We start from the raw sequence: 23,033 nt of genomic DNA on the forward strand, positions 1-23,033 counted from the left end.
GTGTCCGTGTGTCCATATGTGTGTGTGTCCGTGTGTGTGTTTGTCACTGTCACCCACCCGGGTCGTCTTTCACTAGACCAGGGTGAATCTTGAAACTGACAGCACCAATGTCACTGGGGTATAAGCCAACAAGAGATACGTGTGTGTGTGTTTGTATACTGTACGAGTGTGTGTGCATGAACAGTAAGCGATTGCATAACTGAGTGCGTAGTGAGTGTATCTGGGGTTGTGTGTGTATGTGTCTATCTGTCTTACCCTAATCCCACTGGCCATGGACTGTAACTCTATAGTGTAGCAGTGCATAAATTGTCAATGCTATGTGGTTCTAACATCCCCACAGTGAGTGTGTAGTGGGTGCATGTGTGTGTGTGTGTGTTTGTCCCATCCCCATTGAGGATCTAGACAAAAGCCTCAGTTTGTTTGAGGACACACTGCCTGGGACGAGAGCAGAATATTAAATGTCAAAATGTCAAACACTGTCCAAAACGTAAATGTCAATTTTTTACTCTTTCCCCCCGCTGAATTACAGCAAAGTTAGACTCGAGACATTCGCATGCTCCCTAGAAATCACAAGGCCTGGACCAACCGACAACAACAGAACGGATATAAATACACACATAAAGCACTGGAATCTATTTCTATCTACCTCTCTCCTCCTACTTTCTCCCTCTTTCTCTTTCTCTCTCTCTCTCCCCCTCTCTCTCTCTCCCTAACCCTCTCTCCCCTCTCTTTCTCCCTCCTCCTACTCTCTCTCTCCCTGACACTCTCTCTCTCCCTCTCCGTCCTGCACTTTGGCACACATTCAAACATACTAGGAGCAGCATAGGAGGAAAAAAAAGGTAGATATTATCCTTCCGTGGTGTGACATCCTCGACACAAACAGCAGAGCCACGTGCGTCTTAAGATCCCCCAAATGTGACCCCCGTCCAAAATGTTACACAATCGTTTTTGGGGGGTCGTTTGCACGCAGCGGCCTCGATGAAGCGTCGTTCCAAGTGAACACGTGGACGTTCTGACAGCAGTCGGTTAGAACGGCTGGCTGATCACCACGCCAGGCTCGCCGCTCGCCCCTGCTCTGTTCCACGCCAGGCTCGCCGCTCGCCCCTGCTCTGTTCCACGCCAGGCTCGCCGCTCGCCCCTGCTCTGTTCCTCGCCAACGCTTTCCTGTCCTCGACAGCTTCGAGTCTGGCTCCTACCCACAATCCCTTGCGAGAGACACTCCGGTCGACCCCTAATTATTAAAGTGGTAACAGTGACACTGACTCCAGTTTCCAGACGACACCTCACTCACACATTCGGGTGGATATACACACTCACGATCTCTTGTTTCTCCACTCCATGACTATCCCCCCCCCCACCCTGTCTTTCTCCTTCATGTCATCCATCAACACCTCCCCTTCTCTTTGTCTCTGTTCCAAGTGAAGAAAGTAGAGGGCTACTTGGAGGGATGTTTCACTTTCCATACTCTGACTGTCCCGAGAACTGCTTGGTACTTCAATACTCCCCTCAACACTCTGTTTATAACTCCAATACTCTCTTCAACACTCCGTTTAGAACTCCAATACTCTCTTCAACACTCCACCAAGTAATACTCCGCTCAAGACTAGGTCAGGACTTTCGGAAATATGTATGCTATGTGGAACAGAATTAATTATTTTTTTTGCGGCTTACACTGCAGCTGCTGTGCCTGACCAGAACAACATCGTTCAGCCTTGTTTCGGCTGAACGATGAACTTTGAGAGATCGCCCAGTTGATGCCACAACCCCGTTTTACATCCTGTCAGCTAAACGCTAGCTAGCGGTGGTCTTATCTGAGTTCGTCATGACAACAGAGGCTTTTAATATAGTCATTCTAAATCCAGATCCAGCTAAAAATAGGCATCAGTGATGACATGTCGAGAGAGGGTTAGTTTTGAGTGTGAATTTCTGTGTGATGTTAAATTACAGTGATTTTCATTGAGTTAAAAGGGAGTGGATGAAAGAAACAAATTATAAAACAAATCAAAATCATCTGACAGAATCTAAAATGTGCACAATTATAAAACATAAAAAAGCACAGTCTTTCGGAACACATCCTCTCACCAACCACTTATCAGTTGCTTAAGATGTTTTGAACAAAAGTTCAGTTGTGTAATGAAACAAATTTGGGATCAGATTATATCGAAGTTTAGGATTTGATATTATTACCAATCTGAGTAGTTAAGGGGCTGAGGGAGGAGGGATAGAATCCGGAATGTTGGCAACTGTATCAGGTGAGAGGGGATTGACACAGGAAGTGGAGGCGATTAACACAGGAAGTGACATTCGTAACACAATACATGTATTCCCATTCACCTCCCAAATACTTCCAATCCATAACCTTGAGCAACCTAGCCTCCCTCTCTCCCTCCCTGTTTACCTCGCCCACCAATTAGTGCTCTGGTTGCAAAGCCTAATCTAAGCTCCAAACAATACAGAAACACCATTGTTATAACCCTGTGTGAGAGACACATAGAAGAGTTGCGAACTGTAAGGTGACATGAAATCTGTGGTCCGACAGATGTGATAGCTCAACAGCTAGGACCCCTTGTGACTTGGTGTTCCCCGTTACAAAATGGACGCCTAACTGTCGCAACTCTTCCACGTAACTCAGCATTGAACTTAACCAGCTAAACATTGAGATTCCGTCTCCTATTGGTGCATATCACAGGTAAAGTGGGTAACACCAACAAATAGTTTAGTACTCCTTCACACTCACATCCAACATGAGCCCTGTTGTTCTATGGACCGATTCACTTGAAACATTTTACGAACATCAACATTGCAGTGACCATAAACCACTGTGCATATATTCTGTCTGCGGGTCGATGACACCTAGCAGGGCATAGGACACCACACATCAATCACCATTTCACCAGACAGCCTACAAAGACTACTAAATGGATCCCATGTGACAGAGTTTATAGTTTGTCTTTTCTGGGCAGGCATAAGGGGACACTAGTAGATAATAAGACATGTCCTTCCTGAGATGGACATAATTTAGATCATGTTTTGGGGGGGAGGTTGGGGGGGGGTACTTTTGGGTGGGAGGGGGGCAACAGATTGATTATTTTTGTTTTTCGGAATGGGAAAGCTGTGAGTATTTCCAGTGTTGTTCAGAACCTGTTTGTAATTTAGTGAAATACCATACGTGTGGGTATTATTCCTCCGCGCAAGTACATCCTCCCTGAGCTGTGGGCGTGAATGATATTCAAACCAGCCATATGGTCTTGGAAAGTCATCAGAGTGCCGAACGAGGGACTCTCCAGGGTGGCCTGTGACTGGCAGCGGCAACAATACTTTCACTGTGTGACCATGAGAAGCACAGCCAGGCTTCTATGACTGTGCAGATAGTGGATTAGTTCCCACTCAACACACAGACACACACACACACACAGACACACACACACACAAGGGTTGCTAGAACTGAAAGTCCCATTGTTTTGAATATAGAGATAACTCCAATACCTGATTTCCATTTACCATCTGTGACAACACACACTGGACAGAGGCACATTCAGGAACCTAATCGTTGCAGAGCCATGAAGATCTCACCAGCTAAACCAAACAGACGTTTAATTTTGTGGCTGTGTAATCTCTTTGTTTTCTATTCAAGATGGAACTAGGATTCTTTCCAAGACCATTTACAGTAAGTGGAAGGAGTGAAGGGAGAATGTACCTGCTTGTGAGACAAAATACCCACCTTTCCCATGAATGTATAGAGAATTTCACATCTACATTGGTAAGGGGGTGGGGGGACGGGGGACGGGGGACGGGGGCAGAAGTGCCAAATTGGGGGGGTGAAGTGAATGCCTTGGGGGGGGTGAAGGATAGAGGACGGGGCTGCTTGCATACTTCTCTTCTCTTCTTTCTTCCTCACCAGATTCACGTTTCTCACATCTTCCTTGTGAGTAGCAGGCCCAAAAAAAAAAGACTTCAGTCCAACTTGACTTCTTCAAAAATAAAATCATCCTTCCACCTCAGTGAGCATCGGTTTGCATGTCGACAGTTGATTACAGTTGCTCTTCCTGTAGAATTTATCTTTGTGGGGAGGGGGCGGAGGGAGGGCAACTTGAGATCGATCTTTCGTTATGTGCCTCTGTGTTCATTTCGATGAGTAATGAATTCTTTGTTTTAGGCCTACTTTTTCCATCCATTCTCTGTCTTTACGCAAACTCTCCCTCTCAACTGATGTTGTTCAGTATCGATTCACCTCTTTAGGCATGTCGTTCATCTTCCTCTATTGAGGTCGTCGTGAGAGACAGCGAGTGAGGGAGCGATGGGCTGTCCGAAAGTGGGCCGGTTTACACAAAGCTTCTGTTCTTTACTTTCCATCCTTATCAACTGGGTCACCCAAAAAAAAGGGAAGGCGATTGAGAGCGGCCTTATTAGTACGAGTCCTGTGCGGAGACCGAAGTGTCCCCGTCTCGATGTCTGGGTTAAATGCGCTGTGTCATGTCCTGTTGTTGGTCTCTGGTTTTTAAAGGGAACGTTTGAGAGTAAGCAGATCCCCCCCCCCCCAAAATAAAATAAAAAATACCTTGGCTGAAACTTATGAAGCGTCTTGCGGTGTTATGATGCTCCTAATGGAGGATTCAAAGAGGGGTCTCATAGCATCTTAGTGGTATTCCTGAATGGATTCGACGGGAGAGGAGGCTGGATTTGACAGCATGTAAGATTGACTTTAGCCTGAGCTTGAATATGTCAACTGACAATCATGAGGAGGTAACGTTTAGTAGGAGGACCTAACCTGTCCTGCGGTGACGCTCAAGATAAATATTACAGCAACACTTAACATTTTCGTTATTGTCAAAGTTATTCTCACTCTATTAGTTCAGTTGTTTAGTAGTCTTTGCACATTAGTTCATCTAACATTTTAACGCTGAAGTTAGCAATCTACAAGAGGAAAGCTTAGATTGCACATTTAAAAAGCTTCCATAAAGCTTTAGTTGTTAATATATTAATTTAAATTTTTAGAAATAACTCAAGCATTCAAGTACAAGTGAAAGTCATAAATTAGCAAAATGGTCGAGTGCATCAACATAAAATAAACTAATTACAGTTGTATTTAAAAAGCAAAACTGGCCAGGTTTAGCATGTGAGCTAGTCTGTTAGCTCTAAGTAAAAGATGTTCCATTTTGTGGGAAAAAGCGTGCAAATGCTCTCTTAGTTTGACTAGTGGGCTACTTTATTTGTTCGTTGTTTTGAGGGATTGGGTGACAGACGGTCCTGAAGAATTTCCTATAATGTTGGAGTGTGACGTAGCTAGTTGACTTCATAGCTTGCTAGTTTATGTAGCAAACGTATGTAGTTAACTCAGTAGCTAACGGACTTAGCAACAGTAGCTAACTGATTAGCCAGCGTAGCTAACTGTCGCTATAGTAACAGACTACTGTCACTCAAACTTCAGCGTGGCAGCCCGTACGGTATACATAAAGTGCCTCGAGATGTGCAGACTTATTTTCAACTCAGAAATGTGTACATATTTATACTTTATATTTACAAAAAGAAGAGGAATAAAAGGAGAGATAAACCCTAAGCTTGCTTGCATCAATCCCCCCCCCCCTCCCCCCCAAAGCATGTTTCATGTTAGATTTGTGCAATGAGTGAGCGACTGAATGAATTATAAACTTTTTTTAAAGTATTTTTTTTAGAAATGCCCTGTTCTAAGATAGTTTTGTAAAATGTTAGTGTTGTGTTAAATCAAACACTGCAAATCTAAAGCAGCCTCTGAATCAATTTCCGTAGCGCCTTCAAACTGTTTTCGAATCCCTCCGATTGATCCTCAGGGGGAACTCTTTGTAAATGTGTTGTGTGTTGCGGTTGGGTCCATGGAATATCTTCTTTTATTTCATCCTCCATCTTGTCTCCCTTCTGGCTCCCTCCACTTCCTCCTCCTCCTCCACTTCCTCCTCCTCCACCAATCAGAACTACACAACGTCAGCCTCCACCACGCATTGCTCCGTGTAGCCTTTCACAAGCTCCACCCCCAGGGTGTTGCGGCAGAACTCTGACATCGGCTTCCAAAGGGGCGGGTCCAGGAACATCTGACACATCACGTGACCCTTCAGGGCGCAGGTGTGTCGCCTCAGGTGAGTCAGGAACTGCTGGAGAACCAATCCGGGGTCCTTCCCGAACATGTCGATGTTGAGGTAGAACCAGTCCTCTCCGATGGGGACCCTGAAGGGGTGGGTGCAGAGGCTGGCGACGGAAGGAGCAGAGGCGTCGTCCACCAGCCAATCAATGTCCTTCTTCAGCAGGATGTCCATGTTGCTAGGCAGAGGCTTGAAAGGCTGCCAGTCCTGGACGATGGTGAAGTTAGGGAGCACTTGTTGGAGGCTCCCTGAGGATAGGAACAGGCTGAGGACCTCCGCGGGGTCCAGGAGAACGGGGGCAGCCGCGGGGGCCGAGGAGGGGGCCGAGGAGGGGGGCGAGGGGGTGAGGCCCACGTCGGGGCCGAGCTCGGAGAGGCGGAGCTTGAGGTCCTCTGCGCGGAAACGGACCAATAGGATGCCCTTTAGGGGAAGGGGTGGAGGGAGGAGAGGTGAGAGGTTAGGAGATAGTTGAATACAACCCCTCACATGAGCCGAAGAAGACCAGTTCCGTAAATACTCATTAATAATAACCATTATTATTATTATTATTAATAATAATAATCTCAACGGTGAACCTCCACCGTAACGACTTAATGAGGGGTTTGGTGTGGCTCAGTGGCATCTAACTGCAGATCTAGAGGTTGCAGGTTCAAATCCCCCTCTGCACCTTGTTTTGGATCAAAGCATCTGCCAAATGAATTATTATTAATGCTACACACGCTCTGAATAATAATAACATTCATAATAATAATATTAATGATGATGATAAAGTTGCCAGACGCTTTTATAAAAATAATATGATTATAGTCATTATTATTAATAATTTTAGAACTGGGTTTAATCTCCCAGCCCGTCGGTGTCTCGACGCCAGCCAGTACCTGTTTGGTGATGAGGCGGTACTTCTGGAAGTCCTTGGGCCCCAGCTGGTCGTCGCGGGTCAGACGGCTGACCTTGACCTCGGGGAACTTGGACTTGACGAGCTGGGAGCAGAAGCGCAGAAGCACCCCCGCCACGCCCTTGCCCCTCTCCTGAGGTGCCACTCGCAGCCCCTCCACCAGCATGGTCTCCCCGTCGTCAATCACACACACCGACTCCAGCGCAATCTGAAATGGAGGGAGACATTTGCCCCCCCGGGGGTAAACCCACAGCCAAAAACGACACAGCGTCCTAAACCGTTAACACCGTGAAGGCGTCCTTATAACGTGTTATCAACGTCTTATGACACTATTCTATTCTTCATGCTTTATCGGACAGTTTTTTTGGGGGTGAAGCGTGACAGGAAAGGCAGGGAGAGGGAGAGAAAGAGAGAGGGGAAGACAAGCAGCAAAGGGGCCAAGGCCGGATTCGAACCCTGGCCGCCGCAGTCAGGCCTACATGACATGACACCTCTCGTTCCCCTCACCACTTTCCCCTGCTTGCGGGCCAGGATGACGATACGGTTGCTCTCCTGTAGCCAGGCCTGGTAGCGAGTAGGGAGGTAGTCCAGGCCTCCGTAGATGTCCTGGCTCATCGCCATGATCTCCTCAAAGTCCTCCTCCGTCGCCACGGTGAACTGGAGGCCCGTCTGGGGCGGGGCCTCTGGGAGCTGAGGGCGGGGCAGGCTGTTCTCGATTTTCATCCTGATAGAGCTGGAGGAGGGGAGGGGGGAGGGAGGAGGAAGAGGGTGAGGAGAAAAGAGAGGGAGGGGGGAAAGGGGGAGGAAGGAGGGAGGATGAAGAGGGGGAGGTAAAGGGAAATGGAGGAGAAATAGAGAGAGCAGGAAGAAAAGGAGAAAGGAAGGGAGGAAGGAGTGAGAGATTAAATAAGAAAGAGGGGCGAGGTAGAGGAATGGAGAGGAAGAAATCGAAGAGGAGAGTGACAGAGATTAAATTAAGTGGGAGAGTAGAGAACAGGGTGGAACGAAGTCACACGAGATGGAGAGAGAGAGAGACAGAGAGAGAGATGGGGGGGGAGGGATATGGGTGAAAAGAGAGGAGAGAGAAGAAGGAGAGCGTAGATTTGATTAGGAACCATGTGACATGTCCAAGCGGGATGCATGGTCATTTCAGTTGGCTGCTCTTCAGGTTTGAGCTCTTTCATTTGTTTCATTGCCCCAGTGTCATATCCCAGAGGATGGAATAAAACTTTTTTGTGTACAAATACACTATAAGCTTAGGATGGTGCTCTGGGCTGTATGTGGATGGTACACACTGAAACATATCTGTAAACAGAAGGAATACACAGCACTGTGCAAAAGTCCTGTAATATAAAAAGTAAAGCAAACTCGTTTTAAGAAATAACAAAATTCAAAGACTAAAAAACTAAAATCTTCTTGACAATGCACTTTTATACCGCCGCGCCAATAAAGAAGACAAAATAAATCAAATTCAAGGAGATTTTACAGGAACGATCCTGGGTGCCTAAGACCTTTGCACAGTACTGAAGGTGAAGAGATACAGGGAGATCGGGTGGATGAGGTCACAGTGGATGAGGTCACAGTGGATTAGGCCATGGTTGATGAGGCCACAGTGGATGAGGCCACAGTGGATGAGGTCACATTGGATGAGGTCACAGTGGATGAGGCCATAGTGGATGAGGCCACAGTGGATGAGGCCACAGTGGATGAGGTCACAGTGGATGAGGTCACAGTGGATGAGGCCACAGTGGATGAGGTCACAGTGGATGAGGTCACAGTGGATGAGGCCACAGTGGATGAGGTCACAGTGGATGAGGCCATAGCGGATGAGGCCATAGTGGATGAGGTCACAGTGGATGAGGCCACAGTGGATGAGGTCACAGTGGATGAGGTCACAGTGGATGAGGCCATAGTGGATGCGGTCACAGTGGATGAGGCCATAGTGGATGAGGCCATAGTGGATGAGGTCACAGTGGATGAGGCCACAGTGGATGAGGCCACAGTGGATGAGGCCACAGTGGATGAGGTCACAGTGTCTGGCTCTGGACAGACACGCTCAGATATTGACAGATGGAGAGAGAGAACAAACAGTAGAGAGAGAGAGATTTTGCCAGTAGGTTGGTTTTCAACAGTTAGGCCAGCTCAGATGGTACTAATATGGGTTCTCTGTGCCAGGGTACCAGGGTGCCAGGGTGCCAGGGTGGGCTCAGAGATGGAGGGAAAGAGGGAACAAGAGAAAGAAAGAGAGAGAGAGAGAGAGAGAGAGAGAGAGAGAGAGAGAGAGAGAGAGAGAGAGAGGGAAGACTGGCACCAACAACCACTTTCCACCCCTCCCTCCTAATCCTAACAGTAAATCCTGTCACATGTGGTATTTCACCAGTAAAAACAAACACATTTTTCCACGACTTCAAACAAGAGGGAAAATCACAACAGGGTAAAAGTGGGCCCGTACACATCCCAGAGTCGGAGATTAGAGACCTGCTCTGGAGAGAGTGCGGCCCTGACTGCTAAACTGAACGAGGGGGGGGAGTGACAAGGGACATGTGCCGCCATGGTTACGCACGTTCTGACAACCCTTTGAAGTTCCACCAGACCTCTGTGTTTTCTAGGCGAGATCTGTGAAGCTGGAAAAGTATGCGTGTGCATGCATGCATAACCATGCTGTTAGTCTACACCCAGACCCCAGGGTGTGTGTGTGTGTGTGTTTTGCATAACTGTCGGTATGTGTGGGAGTACATGTACACACAGTATTTGTGTGTTTGCTTTTGCATGGTTGTGTACGTGCCGATGTGCATGTCTAAATGTGAGTGTGTGTGTGAGTGTGTGTGTGTGCGCGCGAGTGTGTATTGGGTCAACTACAGAGAGCTCAGACGTTTCCGATAACGGGTCGATGGTGAGCTGAGCTCACCGGGGCGTGTCCAGAGAAAACACTGTCTGGTGCTGCCCTGCGCCAGCACTGGACTGGTGGACTGGTAGTTTTCCATCAGCTAGCTGGCTGGCTGACTGGATGGCTGACTGGATGGCTTCCGAATGCCAGCACTGCACTGGACACACCTGGTAGTTTTCCATCAGCTAGTTTGCTGGATGGCTGGCTGGGTGCGTGGCTAGGTGGACTGACTGACTGACTGACTGACTGGATATATTGCTGGCTGGATGGCTGGATAGATGGATGGCTGGCTGGATAGATGGATGGCTGGCTGGATAGATGGCTGACCGGCTGACTGGCTGGCTGGCTGGCTGGCTGACTGGCTGGATAGATGGATGGCTGGCTGGATGGATGGCTGGGTGGATGGCTGGATAGATGGCTGGCTGGCTGGATAGATGGCTGGCTGGCTGGATAGATGGCTGGCTGGCTGGCTGGATAGATGGCTGGCTGGCTGGCCAGATGGGTGGCTGGATGGCTGACTGGCTGACTGACTGGCTGGATGGCTGGATAGATGGATGGCTGGCTGGATGGCTGGATGACTGGCTGGCTGACTGGCTGGGCATGTAAAGACTAAGCTGGTTCACTCGCTCTGAGAATTCTCTGTCCCTCTGTCATTCACACACACACACATCACTAACAGCCCCATGAACTTTAACATCTCATCAATACCCATCCATCTTCCTGCTGTTCTCTTCCTATTAATCGACTTCCGCCAACACACACACACACACACACACACACACACAAGCATACAAAGGCATACACATACAGGCACACAGACATAAACAGGCACACACACAACACACAGACAAAGGCAATCAGATAAACACACAAACACACACACAAAGACACACAATGTCACCCCCTTATGAATCCTTCTCTGATCAGACTCAGGTATCATTATACCTGCTGGTGACTAGAATTCTTCAACAATAATACAGTACATCTACCCAACAACAGCACTCAAGGTAACAACTCTCTCTCCCCTGTCCACACGCACACACACACACACACTGCAGGTACACACATACACACAGCTTCCTGCTGTAGCAAGCCACAGATCTCCTTCTAGGGACTTAGCCACCATTATCCCTTTATGTAATTGGAGAGACAGATGTGTTGGGGAGGGGGGGGGGGCTGGAAGTTGATGTTTTCTGAGGACGATTTAGAAGCTTTTTAGCAGTTTTATGAAAATAATAATAATAGCAATACTGGTTATGAATTCCTCTGGGCCCTCGGCCAAATTAGACAGTTTGGGACACTGAGAAAATGAAAAAAGACGAAAAGAAAAGGATGACCTCGCAAGTGTTCTATTAGAGCTACGTTGGGACTGCAGGATTCAATTTCTGACAGTAATTTTTTATCTCTGAGGGAAACTGATTGAATGCATTCTTTCTCCGCTAGCTTTCTCTGTGTACCCAATCAACACAGAATATATTCCCGTGTTCCCAGCAGCAAACTCATGTTGCCATTATTAGCAGCTAAAATGCTAATGTTGTAAATGTCATCATATAAATTATGCATTACAGTCCATCTTGCTGCAACCTACATATCCACAAACATATTATAGATATATATAGATAGATATAGATATATAGATCTATATAGATTCTCCCTCTGCCCCCCTTTCTCCCCCTTTTCTCTTCCTCTCTCTTGTACTCCCTCCCTCCCTCCTTCTCACTCCTTCATATCACTCTGACTCACTTTCTGATGTGGGAAATGTTTTTTAAGCAAATCTAAGTAAAAAGAGTAAAAAGATATGCTCACACACACATGCTCCCGCACACATAAACACACGTACACACACACACACACATGCTCCCGCACACATAAACACACGTACACACACACACACATGCTCCCGCACACATAAACACACGTACACACACACACACATGCTCCCGCACACATAAACACACGTACACACACACACACGCTCCCGCACACATAAACACACGTACACACACACACACATGCTCCCGCACACATAAACACACGTACACACACACACACATGCTCCCGCACACATAAACACACGTACACACACACACACACATGCTCCCGCACACATAAACACACGTACACACACACACACATGCTCCCGCACACATAAACACACGTACACACACACACACATGCTCCCGCACACATAAACACACGTACACACACACACACATGCTCCCGCACACATAAACACACGTACACACACACACACATGGCAATAATCAGCTGAGGGATAGGTGGATCAACCTCATTTTGAAGAAGATTACATGATGGTCCCTCTGAAGTTTCATCTGAACTAAATTACTTGTGTGTGTGCGTGTGTTTGTGCGTGCATGTGTGTGTGTGTGTACATGTGTGTGTGTGCGTGTGTTTGTGCGTGTTTGTGCGTGAATGTGTGTGTACGTGTGTGTGTGTGCGTGTGTTTGTGCGTGCATGTGTGTGTGTGTGTACGTGTGTGTGCGTGTGTTTGTGCGTGTGTTTGTGCGTGAATGTGTGGGTACGTGTGTGTGTGTGCGAGTGTTTGTGCGTGCATGTGTGTGTGTGTGTGTACGTGTGTGTGCGTGTGTTTGTGCGTGTGTTTGTGCGTGAATGTGTGTGTACGTGTGTGTGTGTGCGTGTGTTTGTGCGTGCATGTGTGTGTGTGTGTGTACGTGTGTGTGTGCGTTTGTGTGTGCGTGTGTGTGTGCGTATGTTTGTGAGTACTGGCTTGCTGCAGCTCTTCAAGGTGACTACAGCAGGGTAACCCAGTGGTGCTCAGATGGGTATTGTAAGTACGTCACAACGGACAGTAGCTGTGCAGGTATTAGGCTAACCACACACACACACACACAGACACACATTTCTCTCTCTCTCTTTCACCCCACCTTCTCTGACACCCTCTTCATCTTGTTCCGTCACAATCCCAAAACTATTCTGATATCTGTCCTTAATTCCTCTGCTCCCGATCTCCTCTCCTCTTTTCTCCTCCCCCTCTTCTCTCTCCTACCCTACCTCTTATGTAAGATCATACAAGGGGATTAGTACAAATGACCTTGCCAAGAAAACCTTCACAGTCATTTTCCTTTTTCTGTTTATTTGGCCGGAAATAGAAAAAACATAGTCGGTAATTTCTCTCGATTGAAAGGACAAAAGAAAAACACACAGCGGCAGAATCAGCTGATGCGAGATGTGAGTCAACGTTGACCTTCGTCATCATCGTCATCATCATCTTCAGAGTTTGTTCTGTAAGTCGCTTTGGATGAAAGCGTCTGCTAAATGAATAAATGTAAACGTGAATGTAAATGTTCTAAGATGAATAGAAATTCTCTCTCTACAGTCACAGAGTCTGTGTGTGTGTGCATGTATGTGTGTGTGTGAGTGCATGTATGTGTGTGTATGTGTGTGTGTGTGCACATATGAATGTGTGTGTGTGTGATCCTGACCTAATTAAAATCTTAGGTCAGCAGCCCAACACTACTTCACTCAGATGTTGGTCAGCACAGATATCCCAGAAAACAGCATGAGGACATCACTCCATCATCAATGTGCTCCGGAGTGGAGGAGGAGATGGAGGAGAGGAGAAGGAGGAGGAGAAAAAGGGGGAGGAGATGGAGGAGGGTGGAGGAGGTGTACAGATGGAGTTCAGGCAGGGTGAATAAATATTGAGTGACGGGGAGAGCGAACAGACAGTGTGTGTGTACTTGTGCATGTGTGTGTGTGCGAGTACTGTATATGCAAACTATGCACTGAGCTTTGCTCCCTAGATGACTTTGCACCCCGAAGCAGCTTCACTGAAGGAGCAGGGACCCTTTATTAGTCTTTAAACCGCTCATGCAGGACCATGCTGCAGGACTCCCCCCCCCTCCCTCCCTCCCCCCTCCTCCCCCCTCCTCCTCCCCATCATCCTCCCTCCCCCCTCCTTCCCTCTGCAGCACCTATAGTCATTAATCTCTGCAGCCTCCTGAGTCTGCTAACACACACACACACAAACACGTGCACACAGTCACACCCACAGTCAGAGAGAGAGAGAGAGAGGAGAGGAATATAGTGACTGTAGACCGAGAGAGAGGGGGGGGAGAGACAGAGAGACAGAGAGAGAGAGAGAGAGAGAGAGAGAGAGAGAGAGAGAGAGAGAGAGAGAGAGAGAGAGAGAGAGAGAGAGAGAGAGAGAGAGAGAGAGAGAGAGAGAGAGAGGAATATAGTGACTGTAGAATCAAGAGAGAGAGGGAGGGGAGAGAGAGAGAGAGAGAGATAGAGTTGGAAGAATATAGTGCCTGTGTGGAGAGTCAGACTGATGGAGAGAGTGAGTGAGTGTGGAGACTCCCTTGAGCAGCTTGAGGGAAAGAGGAACATGTATGGGGGATATACTTCACGAATGGCAGGCAAGAGTGTATGTGGGACAGAGAGAAGGTGTGTGTGTGTGGTTGTGTGTGTGTGTGTGCGAGAGAGAGAGAGAGAGAGAGAGAGAGAGAGAGAGAGAGAGACAGACAGAGACAGAGACAGAGAGAGAGAGAGAGAGAGAGAGAGAGAGAGAGAGAGAGAGAGAGAGAGAGAGAGAGAGAGAGAGAGAGAGAGAGAGAGAGAGAGCATGCAGAATACTGTCAGTGAGGATGAAGGGGAGACCTGTCTATAAAAGGTTGGCAGACCAGAGTTCCGTCAGTGGGTGTTGAGCTTGCCCAGTTCACTCGCCCTGTAACTGTCCCTTGATGCGACTAATTGTGAGTACACACTCATGTCTCCCCGCTTTCATTCGAATTCCAAACTGCCAAGAGAAATCAGATCACAGAACCAAATAGGATGCATGCATGTCTCCTTTTCTCTCGCTTGGTCTTTCTTTTTAGCAATCTCTCCCTCTCTATCTCTCTCTCTCTGTCCCTCTCTCTCTCCCTCTCTATATCTCTCTGTCCTCCACTCTCACCATACCGCGAGCTGCGCCTGCGACGCACGCACGCACCTTGGCGCTAGATAACAGAAGCGTCCAACTGTCTATTCGTGCGCGCATCTCTCCACGGAACGAGAAGAAATGGAACACGTATGAATAAAATAAAAGCATGTATGTAGGGAAAAACCCTTTCAAGCGAGCAGGAAACCAGTAAGCTAAGTGGTCAGAAAAGTCCACGGATTATATTTTCTGTCGTTGAGTAAAAAAAAAAATTCTATATAGGTCTGTCCCTGACCTGTGGGGGATAATGAACGAGTATCTACGTAGACTGCGCCAACACACTGACTCTTGAACGTAAGATAGAACCCGACTGTCACGACCAGCAAGCACGTGCTACACCTGGCTGTATGTGCGCACACATGGAAACGCGCTCTTCACAGCCGGTGTTTATGCAACGCACACGGATGTTTTATGAATAATCTAGCTACAGTTCATTTTTTGTCATGAATCCCTAACCCCATGAATCACATCTGACACAACATTTCCACATCGACCTCTGCATGTCAATGCAAATTATTGTCCAGAGGTTGACTAAAAATGTCCTTGGACCAGAGATAATCGTATACGGTCTATATCCGACACATTGTTTTAGAGCAGTCTATTTCAAAATACGTCAAATTAAATTATTTGGTAGACTACTAATCGTACGGACAACATTGACATACATTCATCTCGAGTGATGATACTGATCGACAAGTGTGTTATTACATTCTCTCTGGTGATTGGAGGAATTTTCCATTACATTCATATTCAATTAGGCAGCCGGCATCACTTACTTTACGAATTGCATTTCAACAAAAGCCCAGAACAGCAAACATTTACGCTACAGCTTCGCATCAGCCTTACATTCAATACTGCCGATAAACGATGTCTTGAATTTTTTAATCGTGTTTAATCTCCTTGTTACATTACTGTAAATTCCTCAATTTGGGCCACACAAAATGGCCGATAAGAATAGAACGAGGATAGTAGGACGTAAAAGGGTTTGCAAGAGACACACAACGTGGAACACCAGATGTCAACGATACGGTGTGTTATCAATAAGATACTGATATTTATGATATATATGATTTTGACAAATAAAGCTTCGTGAATTAATAGTGTAAAAAAAAAATCTAAATCATAGCGATCGATCACATGAGCTGGCTACCGTTATCTCCCAAGTGATGATCGATAAGTGCAATGTGTTCCGACGTCTCCTCGAGTCCTTTCTCTTACCGTGTGTGATGCCCGGAGGTCTCGTGCTAAATCGTTGACGGTCGGCAGGTGTACGGCCAGGTGCTTGAGAGGATGGTTGTGGCGGTGACTGTTTAGTTTCAGAATAAAAAGACAAATTCTACCGGCAACCGGCTCGGGCATTCAATATATGAGACGACGAACACAAGCCCCTCCTACAAAACCTAACCCCATACTAGACTATCCCCAACTACTCGTTGTTAACCCCCTCCCACCCCTCCACCCCTCTCTCTCTCTCTCTCTCTCTCTCTCTCTCTCTCTCTCTCTCTCTCTCTCTCTCTCTCTCTCTCTGTCTCTCTGTCTCTCTCTCACTTTCCAAATTGAATTAAATAACCTACAATGTGTACAGTATAGCCCAACTGTCAAACGAAAACAAACTGATACTTGAAAAACGACATTTAAATGTATAAATCAGGCTACCTGAATTGAATTTAAATAGTCAACGAAGCCTACTGAATTTGAAGCGTAAACAACGTAAGCCTAAATCAGATTATTTTATGCTTGAATGTATTTGAACATAGAATGCAAACTGTAGCAATTAGGCTACAAGAGCATTGGCTACATGGTCCCTTTCCTAGACTAATTATCAGGCTATTCCTGCAGAGAAGGTCAGTCGTGTGTTTCTTTAGGTTATCACGAGGGATTGAAATGATCAGCGCCACATGCTTTCACCGAACGGAAAGGCCCCCAAACATGTTTTCACCACACTGATTATCTACAACGTTTAAATAAAACGTGTTTCGAATTACACGTTTATAAGTTCTCAACCTCGGGTCATCTTTAACGGATGATGACCTTCAAATGCAACCGGTTTGTGTTTGTTCTTCCTTTAAGCAGCATATACACCCCGTTGGCAATAGCCTAGATTGTAACAGTTTGGAGAATTATTATCTTAAACAAAATTATTTTTGAGCAAATATCCTGTATCAACATCCACTATCACATCCATTTTGCATAGGCTACGTCACATTTTATTGTCCTTTTTTTTGTATCTAATGCTCCGACGCTATTTCTTTGAAGGCTACGTATAATTCTATGAAATGTGTACAAAATGTGCCATTTGTTAGAACAGGTGGAGCGAGCCTCTACTGAGCGTGCAGCTGACTCTTCATGCCGCGAGCTGCGCGAGCGCGACCTGCTTCTCAGGCCACTTCCGCTAGGGCGCATGCGGTTTTGTTTGTCGGCGGTTAACTGCGGAGTTGGTTTCCTTCCATATATATGGAAAAGAGCGACTCGTTTTGGAAGTTGCGGGTTATAACAGCTGTGCCGCGTGCTTGGATAACTCCTCATGTTTCGCTGTCCTTAAAACAAACACACAGAAGGAATACAATTGCATGCGAATTCAGATTCACTGTTCAAACATTATGCGCTATTATTTAAATGAAGTATTAACTATCTGTATTTTGGCATGGCTTTTGTGACTGTTGACCTTGATTAATGATTGTGCTGGATCAATACAATTAAAATTAAATAATACAAATGGAAAAACCCTAACCGTCACACTCATAGGAAGGATTCGTTGCAAGCTTTATTTTGGGGAACTCTGGGTAGCCTAATAACCTAATTAGGGCACGTCTGACAAAGTAGGCTACCAAATCAACTCTCCTCAGACAGACAGATGGATGAAAACCATCACAAAAGTGTGTGTGTGTGTGAGAGAGAGAGATACATGTCCTTGAAGCTATAAAGTGAGTTTTCTTTAGGCTATATATTTCAGTTTATAAGGAAATTTCAAACATTTTTAGACCCAGTGGCTCTCAGTAGAGGTTTTTAGGCCAAGGGAGCAAAGAGCCTTTCCTGTTAGGGCCTCTATGTATGTCACTGGAGTTATTTTGGATACAAGGGCTTGAGGTTGAAGGCATATATATATATATACATAGACAGATGTAGAGAGGGGGAATGTGCGTACTGTCTATCTGAGAGGGAGGGAGGGACATAGAATTTTGGAGACAAAAGTGTTGTGTCCACGTGTGTGGGTGAGGGGGTTAGAGAGTGTGTGTGTGTGTGTGTTTGAGAGTGAGACAAACGGTAAGAAAGGAGAAGATGGAGACAAAGAAAGCTGTTAAAATGTGCATACAGGAGAGAGAGAGAGAGAGAGAGAGAGAGAGAGAGAGAGAGAGAGAGAGAGAGAGAGAGAGAGAGAGAGAGAGAGAGATATGAATCAGGGAGTCCCAAAGGTCGACACAACTGCCACACCAAATACAAATGAATCATCTGTCAATTCAATCAATCTATCAGTCAAGTAATCTGCCGATCAATTGTCGGAAATTCATATTTTCTTAGGTGAGATGATAGATGCCTTAACTTTGTAGCAACTTAGGGCCACTGCAAAAGTCTCCCTTTTGGTACATGAGTCAGAGTCAAAACGAAACTGTTTTGTAGACGAAGGATCTTGATAGAGCAAGCATTGAGCACTCAGTAGATATCTCAGTACAAAATCTCAATTCAGTACATATCAATGAACATATTATTAAGAAAGTGTCACTTTTGCGCTGTGTGTGCAACGGATAGCGTGGCCGAGCGGTCTAAGGCGCTGGATTAAGGCTCCAGTCTCTTCGGGGGCGTGGGTTCGAATCCCACCGCTGTCAGTAACTTTTTCTTTCATAATGGAAATAAATATATGGATTTGCTAATGGAATACGCTAACAAATGTATAATTGAAAAACTCGTTTGTCTAATTCCCGCCTTCACGCTGCATTTGTATTCGTGTTATGTAGGCGCGTGTGCGGCAGTATGTGCATGGTTTTCCTTGCTAAATGTACCCAGCATATTTTCACGTTCGTTTTATTTTTGGAACTCACAGCTTGCCGTAGTATATTTGACAGCATTGGCAAACGTGCTGTAATCGTAGCTAGCGTGCTATCAAGTATAACTCGTGGAGGAGTCACAGGTAACATATTTTCTTGCAACTGAACACCCTAATTAATAAATATCACCATTATATGTCAGCGTTTTTATGTTTATAATGTTAAGCTGTGTTATAGTGGCTAGATTGACAGACTATAGACTAACGTGTTCAGTTTGTGAATTAGCCTACTATTAGCCAGCCATTATACTACTAGTAGTAGCTGGGTAGCTATCTATTTAACGAATTTGTTGACTGTCTTTTATGCAGCAGTTAAGTAATGGTATATCTCTATCCTAGCATCATGAAGCCGCCTTCCCGCGTTCGAGCTAAACCGGATCGGTATTCACACAGAAAAAAAATAGATCTGAAAAAACATCGGAAGAAGAGATTGATTTGTGGATCATGGAAACGAACGGAGCAGCGTAACCTCTTGATAGGTCTTCGTAAGCAGAGCAAGTGCACCGGAGGCACCGGTTACATCAACTTCAAAGCACTGAATCAAAAGATTCCCCAGCGCACTATCCAAGAGGTGATGAGGACACCATACCATAGATATATACAATGTATAGAGAATGTGTGGGTGTATTTCCTTTTGTCGACATTACGATAATTATTTGTCTCCTGCCCCCTCACTCCACCTCTCTCCACCTCCCCTTCTCTCTCTCCATCCTCCTCTCTTCCTCCCCCTCCTTCCCTCACTCCACCTCTCTCCACCTCCCCTTCTCTCTCTCCCTCCCTCCCAGTTGGAGACCATGGTGGAGACCCTGAAGAGCCACGCGGTGACGGTGACGGTACAGCAGCTAAGCCGCCAGCGGAGGACAGCGTTGGCGGCCAGGGTGCCCATCGAGGTGTGGAGCCAGCTGGCCGAGGACGCGGCTGGATCCGTGGTCGACCCTGTCACCTCTGCTTTCTCCCAGGTCATAAAACCCACCGTCCAAGCGACCGCCTATGGGTCGGATCCTGTATATAAGGATACCGTGTCCATTTGCAAGACGCTTTTATCCATTGTGACGTCTCTGTCCCTCCTTCTCTATCTCTCCATTCCTCCCTTGTTGCTTCTTTCATCTCCAGATGATGTTCCTCTGCTCCACGGAGCCCCGAAGCCTCAGAAACTCCGACCCTCCCCGCCGCGACCACTGCGATGCTCAGGTCCCCTCTGACGCGCGCACAATCCCTTTCAGACCCATGCCCATGCCTAACCCCGCCCTGGTCACCCTCCCCAAGCCCGCCCTGGTCACCCTCCCCAACCCACCCACCGCGACTGTTTCCACTTCCAGGATCGCCAGCACCAGTGAGTCTGACCCATCTGCCACATCGACCACTGTGACACCAGCAAGGCTTATCTCTGGTTCCCCGGCGTCGGGATGTGGAAGACTGCAGTCGAACTCTCCCGCTTCCATCCTTCCCCCCGGTCAACCTGGAGGGTCCGACACGACATCAGCTTCCCTCAGGGGCTCAGCTGAACAATCATCTCCCCAGCCGGCTTCTTCCTCCAATTCTACCTCCACTTCTTCATCCTTCAACACCACCACTACCTCCTCCTCCAGTACCTCCACCACCTCCTCCTCTACCCCAGCCCCCTCCTCCATGACCACTTCCTCCTCCTCCTCCACCACTACCCCCTCCTCCATGACCACTTCCTCCTCCTCCACCACTACCTCCTCCTCCATGACCACTTCATCCTCCTCCTCCACCCCCCCCCTCCTCCTCCTCCAACACCACCACATCCTCCTCCACCAGGTTTGGGCGGACCAGTAAGTTCGCCCAGAAGGACTCTCCCAGAACCATGGGTTTGCGTTGCATCGTGGACTTTGAGAAGATCTACTCGTACCTCAGCCAAGTCCACAAAGTCAACCAGGAGCACTGCCTCACTCCCATGGGTGAGTCCAGAGCAAAGACACTTTCCTCCATTCTTCTGTCTCCATCTCCCCTTCTCTGTACAGTTTTCCACAAAATATTTTGTGGAAGGTTGTGAAAATTGTTAGGAAGGATAGGTAGTTAGTTAGTTGTAAACTTTTAAGTTATATGCTATGACCGGATAGCGTTAGATTTAAACGTAAACTGATTCGGTTACCGTTGCAACGATTTGACGCAGTATGTTCTGAACTGTTCCGTTTGTACTCTTTTCTACTCCGTCACACTCTCTTCCGTTTTTACGAAAATCTATTAATCTTATTCTACGTTTCTCTGATTGTCATCCTTGTTTTGTCTTTCTCTAGTTGTTCTCGGCTTATCCCCGTAACGTGGATTTGAATCACGTTTTCTAATGCGACTTTGTGGTGTCATGAATGGCGGGTGTATTTACGTCTGTGCTGTTGACTGTATTTTTTTGTTGTTGAATTTCTTCTTCCCTCCTGCAGAGAGCGCTGTTGTGCTCGATGTCCTGCTGTCTCTACCTGAAGAGCTCCCCCTGCTGGACTGTGTTAGACTGGAGCAGCACATGATCCAGGTAGCTTATGTTGGCCCCCTTATTTGTATTCATATTTTTTTATTCAACAACTTTTACAGAACACAAACATGATTTTGGCCCCTTTTTGTTATACTGGAATCTTCAGTACTACTCTTTCTTTCTCTCTTTCTCTCTTTCTTTCTCTCTCTCTCTCTTTCTCTCTCTCTCTCTCTTTCTCTCTCTCTCTCTCTTTCTATGTCAAGCTAATCTCTGATCAAACACGAGTGGCTATTTCTAGTCTTCTGAGTGGGGCCTCCAATGGAAGGCTCGGAGGAATCTCCAGAACTCAAGTGCAGATCTAGAACACGTCCTGTTCCGGAGTTCTGACACAGTGATGTTGTGCCTTCCACCCCAGGCACACGCCAGCCTCACGTCTCCCGTGGACCGCAGCGAGGCCGGATCCAACATGGACGCCCAGGAGGCACAAGATGGTGGAGGGGCGGAGCCAGTGGGGGGCTTTCACCAGGCCCAGGTGAGCGGGGGAAGGGAGGCAGGTATTGGTCCCCTTCCAGATGGCCAGGACAGAGACGGGTTGCAGCCCACCAATCAGGTAGAGGCTGCCGTGGCAACGGAGGCCCCCGGCATCCTGGTCCCTCCGCGTTCTGTTGCGATGGACGCTGCCCAATTGCAGAGGGCCACCGCTGGCCGTGAGGGACATGCCGACGGCCAATCGCCTTCGTCTCAGAACGCTTCCGGCCAATCGAGGAGCAGCAGCAGATGCCAGGAGAAGGTGACCAATGGGAAGGCGACGGTGTGCCCTCTTAACCCTTTCATGGTGCCTTTACAGCTGTTGGCACGACGACAGGCCCAGTAGGCCGGGAGAGGCGGGGGTTGCTACGGTAACCGAGTCGTTTTAAGTTCAAACTTTTGTAGAGGGCAGAAAATGGCGGCGTTAATGCGTCCATGTTCCTGAGGCCATTAATCTGTTAATAGTGCAAAATATTTTATATGCAATGAGTAAATGTCAGAATATGCTTTTCGAGTTTCAGATTTCTTCTGCTAGATTGGAATAAGAATAAAGTGTATTTAACAGCGAGTATGTACTATCTTTTATCTCTAAGTCTGTTTTATGATTCACAAGAAACATTTTGCGATACGGATATTTGATGACTGATAGGCTTCTGAGACTTAAAAGTGATTATCAGTAAATGATTCATCTTTTGAGTTTCCGTTTCCCCACGTCTCCCATCCAGTATTTCAACTTTCAGTTCCTCACTCTGTCCTCAGAATCCAGTCACACATTAACAATTTTACTGTACCCTGAGGTGTTTACTAAGGAGGTATACAAATATGTTTTATTGACGTTTATAGCCAATAACCTGCTGCCATCGAGGCCTCCTATCAGTGGGGATTGAGAAACAGGTGGCCTCAGTGTCTGTAAAGGTGGGATTTGAACCCTTTAATCTAACCGCTAAACCGCTAGACCAAAGAGGAATTCCCGTAGATCTGTGGTAGGCAGCTTTTGTGTCTAATACAGGGCTGCTTTTCACTGGTTCCAAATAACCCATGTAAATAACAAAGCACTCGTATAGTACATGACAAATAAAAGTACTTTTCCCATGTCCTCAGTGTCATTCATTCAGCATCTCTGAGAAAGTTACAACAGCGCCAAGCAGATCGGGGCAGAGGTGAAAGTTGGCAC

The 23,033-nt window shown here is 46.9% G+C and overlaps 2 protein-coding genes, 1 long non-coding RNA gene and 1 other non-coding gene across 4 annotated transcripts in view; 2 read left to right on the plus strand and 2 right to left on the minus strand.

Annotated features, from left to right (window-relative positions):
* Positions 1 to 22,427, plus strand: part of snapc2 (small nuclear RNA activating complex, polypeptide 2) — a 184,729-nt gene extending 162,302 nt beyond the window's left edge. Inside the window, 6 exon segments of the mRNA XM_062449018.1 lie at positions 19,240 to 19,471; positions 19,686 to 19,859; positions 20,014 to 20,646; positions 20,648 to 20,822; positions 21,303 to 21,391; positions 21,747 to 22,427. Of these exon segments, the coding sequence (XP_062305002.1) occupies positions 19,244 to 19,471; positions 19,686 to 19,859; positions 20,014 to 20,646; positions 20,648 to 20,822; positions 21,303 to 21,391; positions 21,747 to 22,205 (1,758 nt within the window). The 5' untranslated portion in view covers positions 19,240 to 19,243 and the 3' untranslated portion in view covers positions 22,206 to 22,427.
* LOC134009957 (uncharacterized) lies at positions 815 to 3,795 on the minus strand. Its single transcript, XR_009928290.1, has 3 exons — positions 1,775 to 3,795; positions 1,159 to 1,591; positions 815 to 1,090 (listed from the first exon to the last, which is right to left on the minus strand). It is a non-coding gene; the product is annotated as an uncharacterized LOC134009957 (long non-coding RNA).
* nat16 (N-acetyltransferase 16) lies at positions 4,548 to 16,241 on the minus strand. The gene is made up of 4 exons (XM_062449752.1): positions 16,077 to 16,241; positions 7,516 to 7,741; positions 6,992 to 7,216; positions 4,548 to 6,533 (listed from the first exon to the last, which is right to left on the minus strand). Exons 2-4 carry the CDS (start codon positions 7,729 to 7,731, stop codon positions 5,949 to 5,951), a joined length of 1,026 nt encoding a protein of 341 aa, XP_062305736.1. The 5' UTR covers positions 7,732 to 7,741; positions 16,077 to 16,241; the 3' UTR covers positions 4,548 to 5,948.
* trnal-aag (transfer RNA leucine (anticodon AAG)) lies at positions 18,601 to 18,682 on the plus strand. Its single transcript has one exon. It is a non-coding gene; the product is annotated as a tRNA-Leu (tRNA).
* Positions 22,428 to 23,033: the final 606 nt, after the last annotated feature.

This window comes from Osmerus eperlanus, chromosome 23, assembly GCF_963692335.1.
Source record: "Osmerus eperlanus chromosome 23, fOsmEpe2.1, whole genome shotgun sequence".
NCBI lineage: Eukaryota > Metazoa > Chordata > Actinopteri > Osmeriformes > Osmeridae > Osmerus > Osmerus eperlanus.

What these genes read in the sequence shown, in the direction of transcription:
- nat16 (XM_062449752.1), bottom strand. Translation starts at nt 7,731, where the DNA reads ATGAAAATCGAGAACAGCCTGCCCCGCCCTCAGCTCCCAGAGGCCCCG. An exon ending in CCCGCAAGCAGGGGAAAGTG is followed by an intron (nt 7,217 to 7,515) that starts GTGAGGGGAACG and finishes CCTCCATTTCAG; the next exon opens with ATTGCGCTGGAGTCGGTGTG. An exon ending in ACCGCCTCATCACCAAACAG is followed by an intron (nt 6,534 to 6,991) that starts GTACTGGCTGGC and finishes CTTCCCCTAAAG; the next exon opens with GGCATCCTATTGGTCCGTTT.